Here is a 21534-nt window from a genome sequence, read left to right as displayed (position 1 = left end):
ACACTCACACCCACAGAGGGCATGGCTGGAGAGCAGGCTGTGGGCTGGAGTGATACAGTGTGATTCTGCAGATGTAGTTACAGAGTCTTTAGCTCGCTGGCTGGATCCACTCAAAACCCAAAATAAGAGAGAAGAAGAAACTTACCACTCTTCTCTTTTACCAGCAGGAAGGAAAGGGGTTATTTCGTCGCTGCTTTGAGACATATCCGAAGAAATGACGCCAACATTTCGTGAGCCGTGGACGTTATCTTTCTCTGCGTTTCGCTATAAGCAGAAAAATGGAGACGAAGCGCTGGATTTGAAGCTGCTCAAACCCTCGTTCATGTGAAGGCGATTCCTGGAGCTTACCGTGGTGCTGTCTGCTCTTCATACCCGCGGGTGAGCTCTCAGCTCGGTGTCTGAGCTGAAGACAAGCAGCAGCCTTTTCTCTCAGCGGAATTGTCTTTTTAAAACTTCACCAGTCCTCTCAGCCATGCGGTAGGAGACCACCAAAGTTTTGCTTTAAAAGTGCTAGGTTAACATTTTATCTCAGACATAGTTTTAAACCTAACGTTTTTTAAAAGTAGAAGTACAAAATGTACTATACTGTATTTTTATAACTAGGGTGTCAACCAAAGTCTGTTTAGAAATCTACCTTTATTTAGGAGATATATGTGATACATTCTATATATTCTTTTAAAACTAGTTTTTAAACTATAGTTAACTAGGTAGGTTATGTAGGATAACTTATCTTTCCAGTGGGAAAGTGAATGTATTGTAGCTTACCTTTAAATCTCTTTTCAACCACTCAACTGGTCCTCAAAGACCCTTGTTGGAAAGTTTATTTGACATTTTTTCATTGTATGTGTTCTTTGAAAGACAGCATATTTAGCCGTTACCTGTACAATACCCTTAATTCTGACACTTGTATTGTATTTGTACTTCATCCTTCTTCTTCTTAATCTAAAATTTGCCAAACAATCTTTAGCCTGTCTCTTAATCGTATGGCTCTTAAGTATTATTATTATTTGACCTAAACCACAGGCCTTTCCTGAAACATCAGCAGATCTCATTTGCTCATGTTTTTCACCACAGAAATGATTCAAAGAGCTACCTAACCCTAAAACCACTTGTCAGGCTGGTGTTGATTCTACATTTCAAAGCCTTAACAAACTATATACTGTGATGATTTCTTAAAGTTAAAAAGACCTTTAATCTAAATGTCAGACATCATTCAAGGTCATCATACATAACCTGACAGACTAAGTTTAAACTGCACTGACTGCAGTGGAAAAGAACAATGAAAGCCAATAAAACCCCGCATTTTTTGAAGTCATCAAACCAAAAGTCATTACCTCTTAACTACACATCATGATGCCCAATGTCTGAAAAAAATGGCTTATTTCAAATGAGTCAAGGCAAGAGTCAGCTACAGTTGAGTGGACATACTGGACAAGACAGCCGTTGATCACTGGAAAGCATGTCTTTTGGTGAGATGATTGAGCTTAAAGAGCTCACCATGCTGGAGGGCCGCATTGAACTTACTGCTTCTGCACCATCTCGGACTACTCGTTTGGAGAGGGTCAATGCATTGAGGATAAGCCCAGGGAAAGTTCCTGAGCTGATAAACCGGGTCAGGATCATCAGACTACTGGGGGACTCTATGGATGACCCAAGACTTGTGGATGATACAGGAGAAGGCCATAACTTTCAGCCCTGCAGCCATACTCAACCCACGTGGTGTGACCTGTGTGGAGACTTCATCTGGGGGTTGTACAGACAAAGCCTTCGCTGTACAAGTGAGTATCACCTTCATTGTGCTTCCTGTGAATTGAATGAAATAGTTTATTCTTTAACCCCTCAGTCTGAAGCCCTCAAACATAATATTGTAGTTACCAAATCTATCAAGTAGTTACATAGTTAATACATGAACACAGTTTAGGATTAACAACTTAATAACAAGCTAAATGTTTAAGGAAGTTTTGTATAGTGCAGTCTGTGATGTAGATTTACATCCATGCATCGACAAGCTTAAAAGTAATGAAAAGTAAGGTATATGATCCACATAATCCATGAATGTTCTCGGTATATAGTCGCTATCCAGCAGTCTCTAAAACAGCAACTTTTACAGAAGAGAGAAAAAACTTGTATAAATATATTTTTCAAGATAGGATTGTCTCTCAGTTTCTCTTCTTTTCTTTTCTCTTACAAAATGAATGGCTTGTCACACACCCCTGTTAGTGGTTGGGTTTTTCTTCTCTACACATTTCCCAACACATTCCCACAACCTCTCAGTAAGATTTATATCTGATGAGTGATTGTATTGTAGTAGTATTATCTGAACTTCCTTATTTGTTAACCAAATTCATCACTGGATGAAAAGCGTGGCATCTTTCTTTGTTGTATTATTTTATTGAGTATAAGTTGTAGTTATTCAACAAAAAAGAAATGATCAGTAAAAGGAGTCTGTAAGAAACACGCAGAACAGTTAATGAGTTGTTACAACTACAACTAGTTAATCCTCTCACTCTACCATACATAACATAATCTTCTGGAGTTTGCTCTAAACTATTTTTTGGCACCAAACACAAAACATTAGAACATGCTGATAACAGTAGGATAGTTATTTGACACATAAATAGGTTGGCACAAAAATGTGAATGTCATTTTACAACCCTGTTATTTTGATAATAGATCTGTATATTTCATTTATTTTATAAAAAATAAACTTGTGCTTTCCCTTCTGATGAGTCTGTAGGTCCAGGTTGATTGGTCATTTGAGGGAGTTTGGATAAAAGACAGCTAAAAATAAATGCTGGCATCTGCCTGTGTTAACGCCCTTTTAAGTCCGATTTGTTTTATGGACAGGAACAAATACCTATTTATGGCGCCCTAAAATGAAAGACTTCAACACTGTTTGATACTCTGCTTTGTTGGATGTGTTAAAATCAGACTGACCTATCAGAGGTTTATTTTCCTGGTCGCAGACCATAAAAATAAGTCTCACATTAGCAGATTAGAACACAAAAGCTTAGCTATATGAAGAGCAACTCACTGACTATAAAATTACAGATGTTAAGGAAAATAAATGACAGAGCTTAAAGGCTGAAGAATGACGGTGTCTTTATATAGCTGTTCTTTAAATTTGTGTAGGTGCATTCTAGTCTGTTCACAAAGAAATACAAACTTTAGCTTCCCTCAGTAATGAAACTGTGTGTGTAAGGTCAAAGATAGCAGAAAGCAAAAGTGAGCAAAGAAACAGACAGAGTGTACATTAATGAGAACGATAGAGTTGCTAGTCCTGTTAATTTAATTTACACAGTTACACATCAACTTTTAAAATGATACCGATCTTATTTCAGCTGTTCTCATCTCTGTGCAACGACCAGGACACATGATGGTGAAAATGTGCTGTTATTTAGTATTAACAACAAAACTACCGTTTCACTGTCTTTGGCTTGGCCCTTTGCCAGCAGCCTGGATGTATGTAAATTCTGGGGGTCTAAATGTAAAGTGAGTCAAGACTGTTGCAAAACAGTTTTGGTGTTTCACAGTATGACAGTTCCATGAACCGAACTCTCATTATTCAATTATGCCAAAGAAAAACTAAAAAAAAAGTTGCGAACAGATAGCTTGTACTGCTATTTGTGTACTGCAGCAAATCAAAAGGCTTATAAAACCAGACTGTCCACAATATGGTCTTTAGAAACCTTCTTTATTGTCTTGTTTATATAGTCATTTACTTTTTGTTTGATAGATTGCATTCTGTTTACGTATATGTTAAAGGGTACGACCGTGATAAGTATATATTTTTAAATGTCTAATTTGAGTTATCTCCTGTTGGGGATGGTTTCTCAGTTCTGCCGTTTGTTTGAGGACGTGGGTAGGGAACTTCTGCACTGTATGTAAGTCTGAGTATAGGTGTGGGTGTGGAATGAATTGTTTTGAACCACAGACAAGTACGTATGAAATCGACATGTTTCCTGCTCAGAAGTAACCACTGTTTTTTTTCTTTCCCCACCCACAGCCTTATGCTGTTTCACCCCCTCTCACTTTATTTCTGCTTACCTCTCATTTTTTGTCCCTCTTTGTAATATTTTTCCATCCTCATCTTCTCACACTCTTATATAACTCTTGAAAACATACATTTATTTCATTTGACTCATGGAATTCCTGTGCTTGAATGATTGGGTCCTCACATGTGGTTTCTATTTAGTCTGTTTCTGTACCGTCTGCTTCACTGGAGGAAATGTGAAACAGGTGACATTTTATGTAAGTGCCTTTTTGGGTCAAGTGTTGACCTGAACAAGACAATTTCACTTCTCCTTTGTGAGGTGTAATGTCTGAAAGATGTCTGGAGTAGATAGTTTTAATAATAACTAATACATTTTAATAAAGTCAATAAAGTTGTTTGTTGTTTGCTGTGTAAAGCATAAATAAGAGAGACTATTGCAAGCAGGAGATTTTTTTATAGTACATCCTCTTTAGCTAGTAACTCTTTCTGGGGACTTCTGCATTAAGCAAATTTTAAAGGATGTTGGGTTATTCTTGACCTTGATTTGTATAGTTTAAAGGCAGGACAAAAGTGAACTAATGGGCCACTGACTGAGAGTGCATGTGTGCTTTTACATGTATACTTTTACAATAAATGTTGTAATGTTGTTAAGTATCTATATATCTGCTCTATTTTAGATTTTGTAATCAGCCTATATACAATGCTTCTGTCAGAGTGTAAAGTTGCAAGCTAGTGAATTGTCTGTAGTCTGTAGGAATTAATCCCCTAGTGGAAAAGAGAGAGGAATTATCATTCCACAAACGTTAAGCCTCACTCTGTTTTTGTTCTGCACTGGAAAATTTAAATTGCTCATTTAGCCTACATCAGCATGTAATGCCTGCTAATGCCTATGGATGGCAGTGAAGGGTAAAAAAGATCATTCTAAAAAAGGCAGTGTTATGGGTCAGGATTACCAATATAGTGTATTGTTGTTGTTTTAAGACCCATATAGAGCAGTACTTGGTCATCTTGTTTTTATTGTTTATATGTTTATATATTCATTATAGTATAATACCATTAAGAACAAACATAGGAATCTAGAATGTTAGATTATGCACAGACTACTAGCAGACTGGATTAGATTAGATCAAATCTGTGTTGGTCATTAATTAACAATAAACTCAGATCAGTTTATTTTGCAGTCAAATGGTTTTGCCATCCTAAATAGACATGTTAAGAAAAATAATATTTCCTTTTATTGTGCAAAAATGTATTGTAATTTGTATTCAAAAATAAATTCACACTCATTGACATCGAGTCTTTTCATTGACACATTTTTTCACAGTCATATCACACATTGGAAATCTGGTACTTCGAGTGCTGCCACTTAAAGTGTTTTTCCTGCAGCACCACACCGATACACTGTAATGTGCACCTTTCTATTTAACTGTATAAAATGTTTAGAAATCTGACTGGTGTTACTGTCACAATCAGGCTGAACTACTAGGTTTAAAAATGATATCCAATATAGTTTATGTACCTGTTGATCAAATATACACAGTTGCGATAACTAATGCAAAAGTGCCCTTACTATCAGGGTGTCTATAGTTTTACCAGTGTGTGTAGATGTCTAGGCAGTTCATTTGTAGGGCTGGACAATATTGTAAAAAAAAAAAAAGGCTGATTTATATTTTTCAACTATATGAGAGTTTCCTAATTGTAATTATTATTATTTTTGTTCTTATGTAATTAAAAAAGGTCCATTTTCTTTATTTGTAGATGTATAACAACATCAAGAAACTATTTAAAATATTAAATTAAAATATTCCTAGATCAGTCTGATTCCTTATGCCTAATGTAATGCTACATATCTTCTGATTTAAACAATGTTAGAAATGTACAATGCACGTGACAATGTGCATTATGTAGATTAGAAATAGTGTTTTATGTTTTGTGTCCATGTTACCTTATTTGAACTGAGATGTACCGGAAAACACACCATTAAACATACCATGTATTTCATATAGTCACCTCTAGATCAGCTGGGGAGAAAATGCTCTGCTATCATTACAATATTTCATTTTGAAGCAGTAAGCGTTCCGTTTAGCTAATTTAATTTAGCTAAGTGTTTGGCATGTACATATTTCATTGAAATGTGCTCTACAGTGCACTGTGCCTGATATCACTAAAATAGACCACAGTTGCCTTTATTAGTTTAAGAAAAAATGCCCAGGGTCTTCTCTTGCCTTGCCAAGGCTCTTACCTCTATGAGGCAGTAACCATTAACCATTTTAGCATTGATTTTCTGGCAAAGCAGCCTTTAATCAAAGAAGCAATATAGAGAGCAGTGATTCCACCAGTTAACTCTTCACAGAGAAACAGCAGTTCTCCTTCAGGTAGTGCAGCTTCTTAGGCTCTAAAATGTGCAGAATTTAATAATTACATGACATTTAAACAGCTCTTTTATTTTATCTTTATCTCACATTTGTATTGTAAGCCACTTTTGTTTTTAGATCTTCTCAACAAACATGGGCACACATGTAAGCATCAAACATACCCTTGTTGTTTCTTTTAGGTAATTAATATTTTGTCTGTAATGAACTTAAAGGTAAAATCAAATGTCACGTGTGTGAAGGCATGAAGTAAAGAGGTTTACCATATCTCATCTAGAGGATAAAAAAAAACGCATGACTCCCACTGTGATGTTGGTAAGCACATGCTGCATCAGCAGCAGTTCAAAAACAGGTTCACATATGTCGGAGGAGGCATGTGCTGACCTTCCCCTTTCTAGTGTTGGAGGCATTTCTAGTGACACAGGGAGTTTAAATAATTGGGGGTTGGGTAATTGGCCTTCCAAACTAGAGATAAAATTGGTTAAATTAGAAATAAATTGAATTAATAGAATAATCCAGAGAATCCAGAACCCATTGTCTTCATTGTCTTGTCAATTTACAGTATCCCACAAAAGTGAGTACACCCTTCACATTTTAATAAATATTTTATTAATTCCTTTCACACGACATGACACTTTGATATAATGTAAAGTAGTCAGTGTTCCAAAGTGTCATGTCTTCAGTGTTGTACCATGAAAAGATATAATAAATTATTTACAAAAATGTGAGATACTGTAAGACTTGACTTCTCTAACTCCTTCTTGGCTGGTGTTTTTATACGTGCCATCAGTTCCTTGCAGCTGATCCAGAATGCAGCAGTTCAAATAGTATTTAACTTTCCGAAGTTATATATGTAACTCCTCTGCCATGCACCCTTAATTAGACCAAAACAAACATTTAATATTGTATTGTTCAGTTGGCTGTTTGATACTGCTCTTAATGGGTATATGTTTGAGTGAAATGAACATGCTGTTTTATTCTATAAACTACGGACGTTCCTCCCAAATTCTAAATAAAAATATTGTCATTGAGGGCATTTATTTGCAGAAAATTAGAAATGGCTGAAATAACAAAAAAGACACAGAGCTTTTAGACTTAAAATAATGCAAAGAAAACAAGTTCATATTCATGAAGTTTTAAGAGTTCAAAAATCAATATTTGGTGGAACAACCCTGTTTTTTAATCACAATTTTCATGCATCCTGGCATGTGCTCCTCTGGCAGTCTTAAACACAGATTTTGGATAACTTTATGCCACACCTGGTGCAAAAATTCAAGCAATTCAGCTTGGTTTGATGGCTTGTGATCATCCATCTTCCTCTGTATTTCTTAGTTTACTCACCTTCTCTTCTCTTCTTGGTCAGACTGTAGGTTTACCTGCCATTACCGCTGTAGAGCTCTCATTAAACTGGACTGCAACCAAGATCGAGCTTCGCCTACTGATCAGACTGGTGACATCCAGGGCAACATTGAAACAGACACCAATGTGGTAAGACAACTGAACTTGTTTTATTATGCGTGTACAAATTTGGCTGTTAATTATGTTCATATATTCATCTTGACTGCCTTCAGCAAAGTAGGCCTACATATTGGAAAAGAATCCATTAATTCACACATCATCAGTTTTTCATATGCTGAGCCTCAGTCAGGCATTGACTGAGTGGTACTATGAGCACAGTGTGACCTGAGCAGTTATTACTGACTCAAAGAGGGTGCTGAATTCTGCACTGTGCAGTATGCTGTGTTCTATTAATTGAAATTTATAATGTATAAAAAATACACAATAGTCAGCTGATATATAGATATATAAAGTATAATAAATAAATATAATAAAGATCCCAGCTTTCCAAAACACTCTTTACTAAAACACTAGGCTAAACTATCTGTCTGCAAGGGTTTATAGTCTAAAATAGATTAATTTAAAAAGCATAACATGTACTGTATTTTAAAGGGCTAATTTTAAAAGGCTAATTTAGGGCAATGCTTTCTGATACGTTTTTTATATGTTTTATAAATAGTAGATGTGTAGCTGTAATTTCAGACTTAGCCTTGAAGAATCGTTTAATTAGCTTCCTGAAGAAGTTCACTTTGGTTCACATATTTTTCTACACTAGACACGAAACAAACAAATCATTAGTAAGAGCTGTATTATATACAGGATTTTTATATTTTTATTGTAATATATTCCTCTAATAATTATATAACTAACTTCTTACAGAATTATAAAATAATGTTTGCTTATATTTGACAGTTTAGCAGTGACAAAGTATAATAGTTTAATTACAAATTTTCTACATGTGCCCCGTCGTGTGAGGAAGGTTGAGGGAGGTCTCCTCTAGAAAAAAGTAAGCTCACTGACAAAAAAACAAAACAAAATGCCAGACCCAATGCAAACAATATAAAATAATAGAGTCATCCAAACTGAAGAAAAACATATGGGTTTATTTAGTAAACAAAAAATGTTAAACCAACCAGATTATGTTTTATATTTTTGATTCTTCAAAATAGCACATCACTCAGCTTTATAAGGCACTTGGAATGGCTTTCAGTTAACACCTCTGACCTTGTTAAGAGTTAACTACCTAAAGCTTTTGCCCTCTAAGTGTGTTTGAGAGCATCAGTAAAGGTGTGAAAATGTAGAGTTGGTGTACAGTGAATAGCCCTATTTGAGTAATATTCTAATATAATATATGTAAAGAACTTCTCAACTAAGTAAAGAAAAAAAACTACTTAAGGAAATGAAGGTCAGTCAACCGAAACATTTCAAGAACTTTGACGCATTTGCAAGGATCATCAAAAAAGTTTTTTTTATGAAACTGGCTCCCATCAGGACCAGCCCAGGAAAGGAGACCAAGAGTTACCTCTGTTGCACAGGATAATTTCATCAAGTTACCAGTAACCACACGTTAACTGTACCTTAGATAAGAGCCTTGAAATGCTTTACAGAGTATTTTGGTTTGTTTTACACTCTGTTTAAATTTACTACATGATTCCTTGTGAGTTCCTTCATAGTCTGGATGTCTTTAATATAAATTTTTAATGTAGGGTAAAAATAATAAAATTAAAAACACTGAGTGAGAAGACTTGTCCAAACTTGTACTGTATATTTTATAAAATGTTTATTAACTATTTATATTGCTTTATTTATACACTCAATATGAAACATGAAGTGCGACAAAATAAATTATATGATAAAAAAATAAAGACTCATCAAAATTAGGGCATTTTCACACCAGCACTATTTGATCCATTTAAAACAGACTCTGGTTCGTTTGTACCCTTAGTGTGGTTTGATTGAACAGCTGAGGTGAGATTCGACCCAGCTATAAAATATATATCTTTAATTTGAGCTAAACTGCTGATAAGGCACAGTTTAATCTGATATATTAATATATAACTGGTATTTTGCTGTCTGCAAGATTCCACGGGCTGTTTTACTTTTGCTCTCTCTCTCTCTGATAATGTTTATTTGGTTAGTTTGCCTGGCTGGGTAATATTCATATGGCTAGCCTTAGCAAGCTAGCACTGTAACATACATCTTAAATTGAAATGGCGATCTCTACTGATTTTGTGAATTCAATCACGGTGAAGTACGGGATCCTCTGAGAAACTGTAGAAGGTTTGACCTTTATAAGATTCATTTCTTTTTGAGGAAGTGCATTTGGGAACGCAGCAGTGAGGCAGCATTGCTAGTACCTCAATTTTGGTAGACGATGGTGACGTTTATTACACGATTCCTTATGTGTTCTTTTGTAGTCTGGATGTCTTCAGTATTAATTTACAATGTGTAAAAAATTATGAATTAGAAGGTGTGTCCATCTTTTAACTGGCATTGTTTATTATATAAAATGCTTATTAGCTATTCATATGGCTTTATTTATAGACTCAACATGACGCATAAAGTGTGCGACAAAAATAATATGATACAAAGACCTAAATAAAAACACCTAAATCATACAAAGTTTTTTTTCTCCTTTTTTTAACATAAAGTAAAGCTTGTTTTGGCCCAGTTTTACTTTATTTACTTTTAAAGCGTGGTAACCCAGCCCATGCTTATTTTCCAGCGTCCCCGTATCTATCTAACAGCGGAAACCCCCCTAACACCCAGAGCCCCCCAGGGACTCCCGCGCGGGGGAAAAAATGCACGTGGCATTATCGTCGAGTTGGAACTTCCTGTCTGTAGCCAATCATGGAGGCTTTCCGCGCGTTGTGTATTTTCAATCTGAGTGGCCGGGCAAGCAGCCGGGCGGGCCGCTTCCGGTGGACTGGGCGGGTCTCCTCCGCGAGGCTTCAGATCACACAGATATGATCACATGTTTAGAGAGAGCCGCGCTGAGCCCAGATTTACACACCTAATCCACACAATACAGCAGTTTACACTGATTATACCACACACCGCCATTTACCGAGAGATAAACCCGCCGATTCAGCCGCTTCTACGCTAACGGAGATCTTCTAAAAGCAGCTAAACGAGCAGCAGCGCTTAAGTTACTTTATTATAGCTGACTAACTCTTAGCTTAAACTTTTTAAACACGATATCTCGATGGGTGAAGTCGCCTGCCAGGACCAAACCCTGTCTTTTGAGAAGACATGGGGGAGCTCGACCAGCAGCGGCTACTGCAGCCAGGAGGACTCCGACTCGGAGCTGGAGCAGTACTTCACCGCCCGCACTTCCTTTTTTCGCAAACCCAAAAAAGAGAAGAGGGTGGAGGAGAAGAAGGTGAGGCTGTAGCCGTTTAAGCGACCCTGCTGGGTCAGTCTGGAGCTGTAATGCTTCCTTTCAGCCTGTTGTTTTTATCTTGCTAGGTAACTTATATTAGGCTAGGTTAACTAACGTTATATGTCTGTTTGAATGTTGCTGCATGGAAGAAAGGTTAGTTAACTAGATTAACTAGCGTTAACTAACTAATTATGTACACTGGATTAGCCTCTAGCTAACTAACTTACATGTTCCATTAGCTCTGTGGCATTGTAACCTAGCGTTAACTAGGTTAGCCTAACTACATTTCTTTTGGTTTATAACATAAAGTTATCTTGGGAGTAGTTATACGTGGTTTAATCATGGACGAAATCATTATTACACGTTTTCTAAATGCTGGTACTTTAACTGTGAAATTGTGGTGTAGTGCGGTTTACACCTGGCATACTAGATCCTTTTATTTCCTGTATTATAATATCTAATAAGTTTAATGCTTTTTAAACTAGAACATTGAAATGTGCTAAGTTAGTGAGTTGAACTGAGAGTTTTAATGGAGGAAATGGACGCTAGTGTAGCTCCATATTCCACATTCAACAGCTTGGAAAGAGGAAACAAGCCATCAACTGTGTGTTTGTGTGCCCATAACTACGAAAGAGAGAGAGAGAGAGCATAAACTTTAGAATAAATTAGAGGTACTCTACAGTTTCACTAAATGAAACTGCAAATATGCCACGGTAATATGCAATTATTTATTTTTTTCCCCAGATTTCCCATTTACCTTTATGCTTTAATGTTGAACATCCTCATCATAACGCACTCATAAAGTTCTGCTTTTGCTCACATTGGACTAGCCAGCTACTATTTTAATAAAAACAATGTGAATCGTTTTTCATTTCATACTCAAGCAAATTAAATTGTTATTCTTGAATGTGTTTGTCTATTCCATAACTGCACATTCCTCCTTTCAGAACAGTAGTTAATTTCCAACCATGACCCTGGTGCTCCCCCTGTCATTAACATTTCAGTGTTTTCTCAGCTCCCAACACACCTGATCTAATCAGTTAATTGACCAGCCTTTCCTGAATTGAATTGGATGTGTTCACTGTAACAGGAAAACAATAAAATGGTCAGGAAATGGGGTGGTGGGGGGGGGGCTCCACTCCCAGTGATGATTATGGCTTGGCTGTGTTAACCAATCTGCACAATTGTTAGGTTAGCTTGTTTCATTCATACTGTTGATAACGTGCATTGCTGTTGCAAGCCAAAGTCTCCCAGTCCCAATTTATTAAGACTATTTTAACTGATCACACTATTGATTTCTTAAAATGTATTGTTTTCCTGTTCCACAAAGTGTTTGTACTACTGTTGTTTACAGAAAAAATGAAAAAGCCAAAAAAAACAGGAATGTCTACAGACACTGTAGGGAGGAGGAAATGTGTTTCCACAGAATTGGGTGATTCATTGCCACAACTTGTACATCTGGTTGTTGTCATGTATTACACAAGTATTTATACACAGACACACACTAAGAAACAACTCATTCAGAAACCACAAGAATTAAAATTGGCCTTAAGGCTGGATCATTTCTTACTTACTTATTTCCTGCCTATAGTATAGACCCATGTTAATGATGCAGTAGACACTTAAGTGTACAACTCTTTTATATATATATTTTAGTAATTCATTTGTGTGGATTAAAAACAGGTTTTTGTGCAGGTCATGTGATCACATCCCTCTCATTAGTCATTTACCTGATTGGTTATTGATTTTTTTCCCCACTTTTTTATTACCACCCATTAAGGAAGCAATTAAGATGTATCGGTATTGATCTAGTGATGGGAACTAATGCATAGATTATTAATAAGTAGGGAGCACTGTGAGTTCAAAACAGTTGCTCAGGATGAATGCTGTGCATTTTGCTGTGTCAGTAAGTTCAGTGGAAAAGGGTCTTTAGGTCGCATACCAACATTTAGGATCAATAGGGGTCTTGTTTCTTTGTTGAAAGCTTTGTTAAACACTGAAACATTAAATGTAACAAATTCTGTTTAATTTTTTCAGATAATTAGTTCACATTTATAGGTCCTTTTTCAAAAAAAGGAGCAACAAGTTATGATAAGGCCTGATTAATGTGATGATACATAAACAGGAAGGATGACGACAGTGTTGAAAAATGACACCGTCTGACTCACACATGTGAAAAAGATGCACAAAGAGGCTTTCTTTCTGTGGGGAGAGACAGGAGGGGGAATGGGCTATTTTTACACTAACCGGCTTTCAGAATGCAAGCCCTAAAGCCAAGACATGCATGACGGGCAGCTGCAGCAATGCACAAGGCTCCCATTCTCCTGAGAAATGGGTTGTGCTAATGGCTGTGATTGGCTAGCTGTGACATCATGAGCCAGCCCTGTTGAATTCTCCAGGAAGTTTAGGGAATCTGATGCAACTTCCTAACTTGCTTCATGAAATAAGAGAACAGGATACTGGGCCTTATTGACTGTATACACAACATAACAGTTGTATACCTTATTTGAAAACTTGTTTTATGGAAAGTGGTCTAATGTTAAAACTACTGTACAGATCAGTGTTTGAGGGGTGGGGGTTTGATTCTAAAATTTAAGGAAGGCACAAGAGTTGATTCACAAACTGTATTTAGATTACTAGTTCATGGTATAGGAGAATTAGAATAGATACAGAAGAACAGTTATAGGAAACAAGAAAAATCTTATTTAACTTTGTCTAAAAAAGGAATGGAAAATAAAGAAGCAGAAGCTCTCAGCACACAAGCATGTTTGTCTGGTAGCAACAGATAGAGAGAGAAAGAGGAAGAGTCAGTTGTTTTCTCCATATGGTCCTCTCAGCTGCTTCAGAATAAGCACCCCCACCACTGTTCATTTGACTATCACGTGAGTGTGTATCCTGGTATTTTATCAGAATTACCCTGAAGCCATGTGGAACTGAACAGGGTATTGTAAATGAAGTGAGTAGTAAAAGAAAAAAGGAAATCCCTGAGGCAGTGGACTTCTACAACCAAAGTAATACATGCATTTCCAAAGCCTTCAAACGAAAGAGTAAGGCACGTTTGTGATGTTTTTATTTAGCTCTAAAATCTATTAAAAAGCTCAATACCTTTTTACACTTGCATGTTATTAAGAATTATTAATTAGGTTAACCAATAGATTTTGAGTTTAAATCAGAAATGATTGTGACCTTGTGCAACAACAATGTGATCTTTAAACGTCAGTCAGGCACAGATTTGTGACAAAGGTGTGTGTGTGGAATGTGTGACTCATGTTATGACTTCTTGCGCCATCTCTATACGGGTTTCTTGTTTTTCCTGAAAAACAGCTAGGGTGATGAAGTTCTTACTAAATCCTTAGAAAACCTGAAACCAGTCTTCCAGTGCCTTATGACAAAGTGATTAACTGCCATATAGTGTTATAATAAAGAAGATGATAAATCCTCCACTTTCTGGAGTTATATTAAATTGTAATGCCTCCATAAATTGTTAATCTTTTAGAAAAAGGTGCAACAGTAGACCTGTCATAATAGCCACTTTTCGTGTGATGAACAATATTATTGTCATCATCAGGGTTTGTACAGTCATGAAAACCCTGGAAAAGTAATAGAATAAAAAAAAAGCTATTTCCATGCCTGGGTACGTTTTGGACAAATAAAAATACCCAGAAAGTTTTGGAAAATCATGGAAATTAGGTCTACAAATCTTTGTGTTTTTAGTTGATTGATGAAGAAAATCTATTTTAAGCTCACAAATATGTCAGCTCAGAGTTAATTCAGTAATTTAGCCCTACAGAATGGAGCTCTTAGGATCTGACTTTATTATTTAAGATTCTGTCAGCATTTTATAAGATACATTTTCGGCCTACTATAATCGATTTTAATTATAGTGTTAGTTGTGTTTTGCTTTTATTGTTCCATGTCTGCACTGATGTTTTAATAATGAAGAATCGTATGTTCACGAAAATTTGCCTTAAAGGCATGAAAAATCATGAAAATGATTGGTTAAAAAGTGTTGAAGCCCTGCATTACAATAGTGTAATAATTAAATTACACCCTTTTAAAGAACAAATAAAATTAAAGAAAAAATGGGCAATATTGAGATCAGCTAAAATGATTGAGGTCATGTCCATATATTGTACGACAAGTTGATAATGTAATTATTGTGAGAGGCCTACCTAACGGGAGCATTTATTAACGTGTGTTCTCTTCTTTTTTCTCTCTTGTTCTCTGACAGGATGAAGTGACTGAATGTAAGAAACAGGAGTTGTCACTTTCAGAGATTCAACAGAAAATAAAGGAGTATAATGCCCAGATCAACAGCAACCTCTTTATGTCTATGGTAAGGACTGAAGTGGCTGAACGAAACACTTTTAAACAGTTCTTGAACATTTTTTTAAACCCTGCCCATCTGTGTTACTTCCTCATAGTTGTTGTACTGACTTGTTGTTTTGTTTATCATGCACACAGAATAAAAATGGCACCTACAATGGTTTCATCAAAGTTCATTTGAAGTTGGTTCGGCCAGTGTCTGTCCCACCTCCCCGTAAAGGTGCTGCATCCCAGGGTCCGGCCAATGGGAAGAAGGGGGCGTCGGTAAAGAGACGGACGTCCTTTTATCTTCCCAAAGATACAGCCAAGCATTTGCACATCAGCTCTAAAACCTGTGCCAAGGAGGTGATCCAAGCCCTTCTCAAAAAGTTCACAGTCATCGACAATCCTGCCAAGTTTGCACTGTTTGAGCGCACTGAACGTCATGAGCAAGGTGGGCAAGGAATATGAATAATTATCCTGTTTATTTACTGTTTATTTAGTTTGAGTGAGATTTTAGAAATTTGTAGAACTATGATTTGCCTTCATCCTTAAATGTAAGCTTGTGTACCTAAGCCAGTGCACTGAGATGTCTGTGTCTTTTGTGGGGGATTATTGCACAGTGTTTATCCCAGACAGTATGTAAATGACTAAGTAATCGTCTCTCTGCCTGTCAATCAGTGTACCTGCGGAAGCTGTCTGATGACGAATGTCCCCTGTACTTGCGCCTGTGTTCTGGTCCCAACGAGAAGGCTCTGAGTCTGGTCCTGAAAGAGAACGAGACTGGAGAGGTCAATGTGAGTACCTTACTGCTTAGAAAAAGCACTGGCACACCACAGTTAAACATGTAGAGTACCACCTCTGCTTACTAATCTGTTATCACCTTACACTAAAACTTTTTTAATTTCAATTACTTACACGTTCTCCCTTCAAAGTCAAAGTGTTTCAGAAATCAAAGTGCATTTTTTATCTTCACGTTGACATTTCTGAGTGGAATACCGTATTAGGGTGTCTTTGAGCAAGCTGAGCACTTTGCTCTTTGATAGGTCCAGAGTAGAGTGTGGAGACTCAGGTACTTATTTAACCATTTGAGCTACCAGCATTGAAACACATCACAATTTGAGGATTTGTTAAGGACTTGTTTTAAATGTAAAACTAGAGTTTTTGTAATTGTGTGTTAATTGTCATGAAACATTATTTTGCCTCAACACGAACACATTGCTAAGGGTGCAATCTTAAGGACTGCAGTCTTAAAGATTGTGCAGCTATATCTGCTTTAACTGATGTTGTCTGGGTTCAAAAACAAATTTATTTTTAAATTAAATTTTTGAAGTATCAATCACTGGGGAGAAAATAGCCCCCCCCCTCCAAAAAACTTAAAAAGAGCCACACCACCATGTCAGTGCAAAACATAATAATAATAGCTTTTCTGTGATGGTCCTGCACATTGAAGAAAAGTGTAAAAGGAGGCTAACGAAGCCTGCAGAGAAACAGATGGACTGCAGTCTGTAATTATAGAACTCCGAACTGCTCGTAATGCTCAGTGGAGCTGATAAAATGGACAGTAATTCTAGGATTAAGGATGCCTTGTTGCTATTCTGAAATGATTGTGTATGTTTAGGGGTTATATTGAAGATGAGACTTTTTTAAGACCTGAGCACACACATTTTATTAACATTTATTAATTAAATTGTTCTTAACTGCTGCTTGTCTTTTTCTCTCCTCTTCCAGTGGGATGCGTTCTCTATGCCAGAGCTTCAAAATTTCCTGCGCATTCTGCAGCGAGAGGAAGAGGAGCACGTGAAGCAGATTGTGCGGCGCTACACCCTCGCCCGCGAACGCATCCAGCAGTCCCTGGTCGGCTCCAACCCTGGCTGAAGTCTCGCCTGATCCTGCAATACTGACGAGTGGCAACTAGGGGGCATCAGCCCCTGCTGCGTCCAAAGATCTGTAAAGATTCTGGCATCAGTGTGATGACAGGGAGTGAGTGAGCGAACGAGTGTGTAAGCACGAGGCTGCCGCCAGATGTGCGTACATGAGGAGAGAATGAGCTGTGGCTGAGAGCGAGTGAACTGGGAAATGGAAGAGTGAAAATAGACTTGTGAATGTGTGACTGAAAGAGTGAGAGAGAGAGTCCTTCAGAAAGACTGTTCTGTTTGTGTGTTGAGTGCACAGGGCTCTGTTACTGTTTTTGTTGGGTTCCATTCAGAGTTTTGGTTATTCTTATTTTCAGGGTTTGTTTCTGAAATATTAAACTAAAGTAGAATTTTTAGTTTATGGTTCAGGTTTTGTATCATTTCTATATGAGCGTCTTTTCACATAGACATCTTGCCGTACTGTAAGTCTTTATACTTTTCTTTTGTATGTCTTCTATAAATGTCCTTTTCTCTGTCTAAAGCAATCATGTTTCTCACATTTCCTCCTATGCACATTCATGCCAAAGTCTCTGGGTGGGGGAAAGGGTTTGCACAATAAATTCTTTGTTTTCCTTTCTACATAATCAGTGTCTGTTCTTGAATATTGCATTGGATAAGGTAAAGTAATTAAGTTTTCTGAAGTAATGAACTCCATTCTAACTCTGATTTTTAATTTGTTTCCACTAGGAGAAAAAAATAATTGCACCAGTAGGTGGCAGCATGTAACTGAACTAGGTTACACAAACACCATGTCCACAAAGAATCCAGACACCACTCCTAACTTGGGATTTTAGCAACATTTATGCTGTACCTGTTGCTGATGCATACATTCAACTGTGAGCACACAACATTTGTCTCACTGGAAGAATATGTGCAATAGAATAGGACAGTGCAGCATCTAAGATTAAGGTCACAATAATCTATGCCAACGAATCCATATTATTTAGTATCAGTAGTAAAGAAACAGGCTTATGCAAATATTTGGGCACCTTTGACCAAGTGACACCTTGAGTTGCATTTTTCATGAAGAAGTGTTACAATTATTCTCAGCATATTCCAAGGCACAGTTAAGTCTGACTTTCATAACAAAAACAAAATGAAATCATTAATGTAGCCTTTGCAAAGATGAATTTATACTCCATTTACATGCGAAAATAAGTCACCTGTAATGGCTTTCAGTTAACTGCTGAACTTATCAAGATTTAATTACTTAATTTTTTGCCTTTTTTGTTGTTTGACAGCAACAGTTGTGTTGTGAAGAGGTAGAGTTGGTATACAGTGAATAGCCCTATTTGAGTAATGTTCTAATCTATAATTTAGCAAGAACTACTCAACTAAGTAACGAAATAAAGGCCAGTCAACCGAAAATTTTCAAGAACTTTGAAAGTATTGTCAAGTCCAGTAGCAAAGACCGTCAAAAACGTTATGATGGAACTGGCTCCCATCAGGACCAACCCACGAAAGGAAGACTATATTATGGCAGGAGCTACTCAGCTAAGTAAAGAAAACAAAATACTTTAAAAAATGAAGATCAGTCAGTCTGCATAAAAAAAATCAGGAACTTTTAAAAGTATCCTCATTTGCAGTTGCAAAGAATATCAAAAAATGTTGAATGATGAAACTGCTCTCATCCGGAACATCCCAGGAAAGGAAAAGCATCATCTTATCTGTTGCACAGGATAAGTTCATTAGTTTACTACATGATTTTTTATGTGTTTCTTCATAGACTGAATGACTAGTATTAGTTTACAATGTAGGAAAAATAAAAATGTTTATATTAAAGGTGTCCGAAACAATAAAAGCATGCAGTTTTGAATACAAGAAAAAGTTTGTTTTTTATTTTTACATTTTAGAACTTTTTAGCGCCAGAAAAACGATTAAATTAAAGATATTGACTATCGATTACTGTCTGATCCTGGTGAGAGATTTTTGTTCTGATGCTTTTTAATCATCTGAGAAACTTGTGCATTGGCTGCTTTTCTTTTACGCTTAAACCGAGTCGCCTATGTGGGCGTAGAGAACGCAAAGCAGCGCCTGAAACGCGCAGCAGCCCGTAGAGCACGAGCCCGCTGTAGCCCACTGGTACCATTAGTCATCCTCACTCGCTTTAGGTGGAGAGGTGTTTCAGTGATGGGAGCGGGAGAAGCAGCGCTCCAGACACACACACACACACACACACGCAGCTGTAGTCTGTAGTGAGGAGAGGAGGAGAGAGTACTCCTCTCAGAGCGGTTCAGAAGACACGAGAGAAAGAGAGTGAACAGAGCAACAGCTTTTAGCTTCAGTCAGGGGATCTTCATTCCAGGAGGTTTCCCCTCTTTTTCTTTAACTCGGACTCGGTAGGGAGGGATGTGGAGTTGTATATCGTGGTGTATCGGAGCACACGGCAACTCGGCTGCTGATGAGCCAGGCGGCAAGCAGCAGTCCACGCCTGGGCTAGCCTGAGCAGATGATTGCAGAGGTGGTGGGCACGAGAAAAGAAGCAGAAGGACCAAGAGCAAGACTGAGGCACTGTGAGTACGAAATGGGTCAACTTTAAAATACTACATTAAAAATGCCTTTTGTTTAGGTTTGTTGCAAATGTGAGAAAAAATATTCTCAGTCTCTTGAGTTCCTCCACACCTTCCTGCAGCAGAAGGCAAGGAAATTCTTATATTAAAGAAAGTAAGTGTTGATGTGGCGTAAAATCGTTCTTATATCGGGAGTGAAGAGACAAATGTCCTGTCCACATTTCCTGTCAGGAAAGGACAGGTTTTATTGTTGGGAATGTCTATCATGGCACAGTATTGCATAATAACCCACTTACTAGTACACATAATAATTAAGCCTAAAGTAGTCTATCTTTCAGAGAGAGAATGCTCTGCTTTGAAAGTGCAAACAGGTTTGTTTGTTTGTTATCTAGCCTAGTAGCGTTCAATCATCAAGCATGAACATGAGCAGCAACAACATTTAAAATGCCTTTTGTTTAGATTTGTTGCAAATGTGAGAGAAATGGTTCACAGTCTCTTGGGTTCCTCCACACCTTCCTGCAGCAGAAGGCATGGGAATTCTTATACTAATGAAAATAAGTGTTGATATAAAGTTTAATCCTTCTTATATCCGGAATAAAGTGGAAATTCCACATTTTTTCACAGTTTTATTGTTGGGAATGTCTACCATGGCACAGTAATGCATAATAACCCACCTACTAGTTGCTAAATGTGCTTAAATTCTTAAAAATCTAAGAAAATGTCTAATGAACCAATGTCTTGATTCCACATCTGAAGTGCCAACAGGTTTGTTTGTTATCTAGCCTAGTAGTGTTTTATCACCAAGCATGAACATGAGCAGCAGCAGCAGCAACACTCACTCTCGTGAGTTCCTCCACACCTTCCTGCAGCAGAAGGCATGGGAATTTTTATATTAAAGAAAGTAAGTGTTGGTGTGAAGTAAAATCTTTCTTATATCTGGAGTGAAGAGAAATTGCACATTGTCCTGTCAGAAAAGGACATGTTTTATTGTTCGGAATGTCTACCATGGCACAGTATTGCATAATAACCCACTTACTAATACAAATAATAATTTAACCTAAATTAGCCTGTCCTTCAGCGGGAGAATGCTCTGCTTTAAAATGTATGTACAGCTGTGGTTAATGTTGCTAAATGTGCTTAAATCCTAAAACAAAACTAAGACAAATTTGTAATGAGCCAATGTCTTGACTCCACATCTGAAGTGCCAACAGGTTTGTTTGTTATCTAGCCTAGTAGTGTTCCATCATCAAGCATGATCATTAGCAGCAGCACCAGCAGCATTTAAAATGCCTTTTTTAGGTTTGTTGCAAATGTGAGAGACATTATTACCAGTCTAGTAAGTTCCTCCACACCTTTCTGCAGCAGAAGGCATGCAAATTCATCAAAGTGTTGATGTGAAGCGAAATCCTTCATATAACAAGAGTGAAGAGAAAATTCCACATTGTCCTGTCAGAAAAGGACATGTTTTATTGTTGGGAATGTCTACCATGGCACAGTATTGCATAATAACCCACTTATTAGTACACATAAAAAAGCTTAAAGTAGTCTATCTTTCAAAGAGAGAATGTTCCTCTTTAAAAAATGTATTTACAGCTGGGGTTAATGTTGCTGAATGTGCTTAAATCCTAAAAAAAAGACATGTCTAATGTCTAATGAACCAATTTCTTGATGCCACATCTGAAGTGCCAACAGGTTTGTTTGTTATCTAGTCTAGTAG

General features: G+C 37.1%; 2 protein-coding genes across 4 annotated transcripts in view; both read left to right on the top strand.

Annotated features, from left to right (window-relative positions):
• Positions 1-19: 19 nt before the first annotated feature.
• LOC103042507 (ras association domain-containing protein 1) lies at positions 20-17891 on the top strand. 2 transcript variants are annotated; one of them, XM_007253291.4, is made up of 6 exons: positions 20-1778; positions 7730-7854; positions 15318-15422; positions 15551-15845; positions 16073-16188; positions 17123-17891. In XM_007253291.4, the coding sequence occupies exons 1-6, from the start codon at positions 1460-1462 to the stop codon at positions 17267-17269; spliced, it is 1107 nt and encodes a 368-aa protein (XP_007253353.1). In that variant the 5' UTR covers positions 20-1459; the 3' UTR covers positions 17270-17891. The 2 variants fall into 2 exon arrangements, with proteins under 2 accessions (XP_007253353.1, XP_007253354.1); XM_007253292.4 differs by lacking the exons at positions 20-1778; positions 7730-7854 and adding an exon at positions 10599-11086.
• Positions 17892-17985: 94 nt separating this feature from the next.
• Positions 17986-21534, top strand: part of LOC103043026 (metabotropic glutamate receptor 4) — a 225924-nt gene continuing 222375 nt past the window's right edge. For both annotated transcript variants that reach the window (XM_007253293.4, XM_007253294.4), the window contains exon 1: positions 17986-19820. The gene's annotated coding sequence lies outside the window, so the exon portion shown is untranslated. The remainder of the gene's footprint in view (positions 19821-21534) is intronic.

Source organism: Astyanax mexicanus, chromosome 5, assembly GCF_023375975.1.
Source record: "Astyanax mexicanus isolate ESR-SI-001 chromosome 5, AstMex3_surface, whole genome shotgun sequence".
Classification (NCBI taxonomy): domain Eukaryota; kingdom Metazoa; phylum Chordata; class Actinopteri; order Characiformes; family Acestrorhamphidae; genus Astyanax; species Astyanax mexicanus.
This window is presented reverse-complemented; position numbering and strand designations above follow the sequence as displayed.